The sequence below is a fragment of the Antrostomus carolinensis genome, unplaced genomic scaffold (assembly GCF_000700745.2).
Source record: "Antrostomus carolinensis isolate BGI_N321 unplaced genomic scaffold, ASM70074v2 scaffold21346, whole genome shotgun sequence".
Classification (NCBI taxonomy): Eukaryota; Metazoa; Chordata; class Aves; order Caprimulgiformes; family Caprimulgidae; genus Antrostomus; species Antrostomus carolinensis.
In genome coordinates this window covers 1-4,308 of record NW_010320042.1, presented here as the reverse complement: position 1 = coordinate 4,308, position 4,308 = coordinate 1, and the positions used below count along the sequence as shown (strand labels likewise).

At 51.9% G+C, this 4,308-nt stretch overlaps 1 protein-coding gene across 1 annotated transcript; it reads left to right on the top strand.

Moving 5' to 3' along the window:
• Positions 1 to 107: 107 nt before the first annotated feature.
• LOC104526125 (receptor-type tyrosine-protein phosphatase alpha) lies at positions 108 to 4,199 on the top strand (the record flags this gene model as incomplete). Its single annotated transcript, XM_010169496.1, has 5 exons — positions 108 to 227; positions 1,176 to 1,342; positions 2,525 to 2,660; positions 3,855 to 4,004; positions 4,106 to 4,199. Coding segments are annotated over 5 exons (667 nt in total), but the record flags the coding sequence as incomplete, so codon positions are not given.
• Between the last annotated feature and the right edge of the window lie 109 nt (positions 4,200 to 4,308).

The window sequence follows — 4,308 nt, the reverse complement described above, 5'->3', positions numbered from 1 at the left end:
AAACCAGTCTGTGATTCTATGATTCTATGGCCATGGACATGTCTTGGAGCCAGTCCTAGGCTCGTGAGGGACCAGATCTCACCTGTACCCATTTTCTCTCCCCACAGTGTAAATGTGCTCAGTACTGGCCGGATCAGGGCTGCTGGACCTATGGGAACATCCGAGTGTCCGTGGAGGACGTGACCGTCCTGGTGGATTACACCGTGCGGAAGTTCTGCATCCAGCAGGTGCCAGGGCTTGCATCTTCCATCCCATCCCATCCCATCCCATCCCATCCCATCCCATCCCATCCCTCTTCTCTCCATGCTGGGCATCCAACAGACACTGCTGTGCTCCTCAACTCTTCTAAGGTGCTGTGGGAGCAAAGTTGGGATGACATGACCCCAACATCCATTTTTAACCAGAGCTTTGAAGAATTTACTCACCATAAACACTTGGAAGCCCTCTCCCAGCAGGTACCAGCGTGGCTGTACTGAGAGCAGGGGAGATGATGGATGCCATGGCTGAAATTCAGTCCTCTTGCTGTTACCAATATCGGTTCCTGCTCTCGCCCACAGACACTTAATTCCTGCAAATAATCACATTTATCCCATGAGCCGAGACAAAACCCCGCGCCGTGTGCCTGGGTTTTCATTGCTTCCCCATCTGTCGCTGCATTTCCTCATCCTCTGAGGAGGATCTGGATGCTTCAGTCGCTCTGTTTGTTTTCCTGCTGCTCTCAGAGGCAGGTGAGGAAGAACTGGTGATTGAAAACCTGTCTGGACCATGAGTGAGGTTCTCCTGAGCTTCACCCTTCACTCCACCAGCCTGGATGTGGGTGGTTTCCTCTCCTGTCTTTAACTGAGGATGCTGTGGGCAGAGGGGGGGGAAACGATGGAGCAACAGCTTCTGTTTGAGATCGCTGGGAACAAAATACAGCAGCTTCTGCCAGGTCAGGGCTGGCATCTCTCACCCCTGGGATGCAGGATGTGATGTTGGGTGATTAAAATGTCACGCTTTTGGAGACTAATTGGGCCCTGAGCCTGTTCCATGCCCTTTCAGCTTGTGGATGCTGGTGCTTCCTAATCCTTCCAGCTCAGTTTTGGGGCTGTAGTTCCCTCTCTGCCCTGGCTTTTGGGGGAAAGAAGGGAAATACGAGTATTTATCATTAACCTGAATTCTTCTTGTCTCTTCAGGTCGGCGACGTCACGAACAAGAAGCCTCAGCGCCTGGTGACTCAGTTCCACTTCACCAGCTGGCCCGACTTCGGGGTCCCCTTCACCCCCATCGGGATGCTGAAGTTCTTGAAGAAGGTGAAGACATGTAATCCTCAATATGCAGGAGCAATAGTAGTGCACTGCAGGTAAGTCCTGCTCACGGCTGACCTCTGCCTCTCCTGAGTGGCTTGGACTTGGAAATTGTCTCATCTTTAATACAGAAAGGAGGGGGTTTTTTTTTCAGTCAGGCCTTTTTATTATTTTTATTTACCTTTCCCATGTTAAATGGGAATGTTCCACATGGGAACCTTCAAAAAATTCATGAGAATTGAAGGAACTTCTTGGAATCAGTGATATGGTGGTGTTACAAGTCATGTTGAGTGATCTTTGGGTTGGCTGGATGCTGAGTGAGCCCAGCTAAGCACCACTGCTGGGCATTGGTGGCATCTCCCTTGGCTCTCTGCTGCCCTGGGCATGAGAGGGCAATGTTCCTTGTTGGGAGAGGGCAGTACTCAGCTGACAGCGTGCCTGGGAGCAAGGACCATGGTGTTTAGAATCATTGAATGGTTTGGGTTGGAAGGGACCTTAAAGCTCATCCACTTCCAACCCCCCTGCCATCAGCAGGGACACCTTCCACTAGACCAGGTTGCTCAAAGCCTCATCCAACCTGGCCTTCAACACTTCCAGGGAGGGGGCATCTACAACGTCCTTGGGCAACCTGTTTAACCTCACATGGAGTGGTTCCAGGTACAGCAGCAAGCCTGGGGGAGCCACAGATACATTTCAATAAGGGAAAGCCCCACAATTAAAGGCAGAGATGATCATGTTTGCAACCTGCCAAGTCCAGCTTTCTTCTCAGGAGGCAGCTGACAAAAGAACTTTCATCTTTCCATTGCACCTGCTTGGCCTCATCTTTCTTTTTCTCCTTAATGGTTGAGTTACCAGCACAGAAACAAGGCTTCTCCATGGGCTCCAACCTTCACGTGATGGAGGCTGAGTGGAAGGAACAGCAGGCAGCTGGTAGGAACAGCAGGCAGCTGATAGGAACAGGCAGCCCATAGGACTCTGGAAGCCATAGCTGGCTCAGGTTGAGCTTTGGCTCACCCTGCTCTCTGCCTTCATGCATTCCAGTCACAGCTGGAGATGCTGTCCACATCTCTCTGCAAAACCCAGGCGACACTGAACACCAGGCTGAGGACCTCTCTCATCTCCAAAACAGATTTTGCTATTTACTCATGGCTGGGATGAATCTGGCTTCCTCCCTGCTGCTCTACAAGGGGACCAACGCTCCTTCCCTGACCCCTTACTTGTCCCCTCTGCTCTTTCAGCGCCGGGGTGGGACGCACGGGCACTTTTATCGTCATCGATGCCATGCTGGACATGATGCACGCGGAGAGGAAGGTGGATGTTTACGGCTTCGTCAGCCGGATCCGGGCTCAGCGCTGCCAGATGGTACAGACAGATGTAAGTGTGCTGCTGGGGTCTCCTCTGGGCTTTGCTCACTTGGAGGTAGGTTTCAGGACCCAACCCACAGTGAAGTCTATGTGCAAGTTGAGCATCATCCCTCGTTTTTGGAAGGATGCTGCATCAAGTGAGCCTTTCGCTGAGTCCTGCTCTTTTTAATCCCCAGTCGTTTAGATTGGAAGAAATTCTTAAGATCATTGAGTCCAACCATTAACCCAGCCCTGCCAAGTCCACCACTAAACCCTAGAATCATAGAATCACAGCATGGTTTGGATTGGAAGGGACCTTCAAAGGTCATCTAGTCCACCCCCCCTGCCATGAGCAGGGACATCTTCAACTGGATCAGGTTGCTCAGAGCCCCACTCAACCTGACCTTGAATGTTTCCAGGGATGGGGCTTCTACCACCTCTCTGGGCAACCTGGGCCAGTGTCTCACCACCCTCACATAAAGACTTTCTTCCTTATCTCCAGTCTAAATCTCCCCTCTTTTAGTTTCAAACCATCACCCCTTGTCCTGTCACTACAGGCCCTGCTGAAAAGTCTGTCCCCATCTTTCTTACTGGCCCCTTCAAGTACTGAAAGGCATCAAAAAGGTCTCCCTGGAGCCTCCTCTTCTCCAATCTGCAGAACCCCAACTCTCTCAGCCTGTCCTCATAGCAGAGGTGCTCCAGCCCTCGGATCGTGTCCCTAAGCACCACATCTACATGGTTTTTAAATCCCTCCAGGGATGGGGACTCCACCACTGCCCTGGACAACCCCTTCCAATGCCTGACAACCCTTGCAGCAAAGAAATTCTTCCTCACATCCCATCTCAACTGCCCTGGGCACAACTTGAGGCCATTTCCTCTTGTCCTGTCCGTTGGTCCTTGGTTGAACAGACCCACCCCCACCTCTCTCCACCCTCCTCCAAGGGGCTTGGACAGAGCCACAAGGTCTCCCCTCCTTTTCTCCAGACTTGTTGAGGGTTTTGTGTCATGTCAGCTTTGTGTCTTGTAGCAAATAAGGTCCCAGTCCCCATACAGCAGTAGAGAGGTTGTTACCCACTTTCCTGGGGTCTCGGAGAGGTGCCACGTGCCCAGCGAGCCTGGGTGGGCAGTGGGGTGGTGGGTTTGCTGCCAGCATGTGCGTGGGCACCAGGATGTGCTCGCTGAGCATGGAGCAGAGGCTGATGGCTTCTCCCTGCAACCCTTGCAGATGCAGTATGTGTTTATATACCAAGCACTTCTGGAGCACTATCTCTATGGTGACACGGAGCTGGAGGTGACCTCCTTAGAGATCCACCTCCAGAAGATCTACAACAAAGTGCCGGGGACCAGCAGCAATGGGCTGGAAGAGGAGTTTAAGGTGAGTGTGATTCTTATCCTGATGGATCCATTTGGATGGTGCTGGGCTGTGGGGACCACCAGCTCTGAAAGCTGTCCCTGCTTTCATTCCTTCCTCTACAGAAGCTCACTTCAATCAAAATTCAGAATGACAAGATGAGAACGGGCAACTTGCCGGCAAACATGAAGAAGAACAGAGTGCTTCAGATAATTCCATGTAAGACTTGTTTGTCTGCCTGGGGAAAGCACATCCAGTGGGTGTGGGGACCATTTGGGTGGTTGAGGGGACAGGAGTCAGGCTGGAGAAATGGGCCAACAGGAACCTC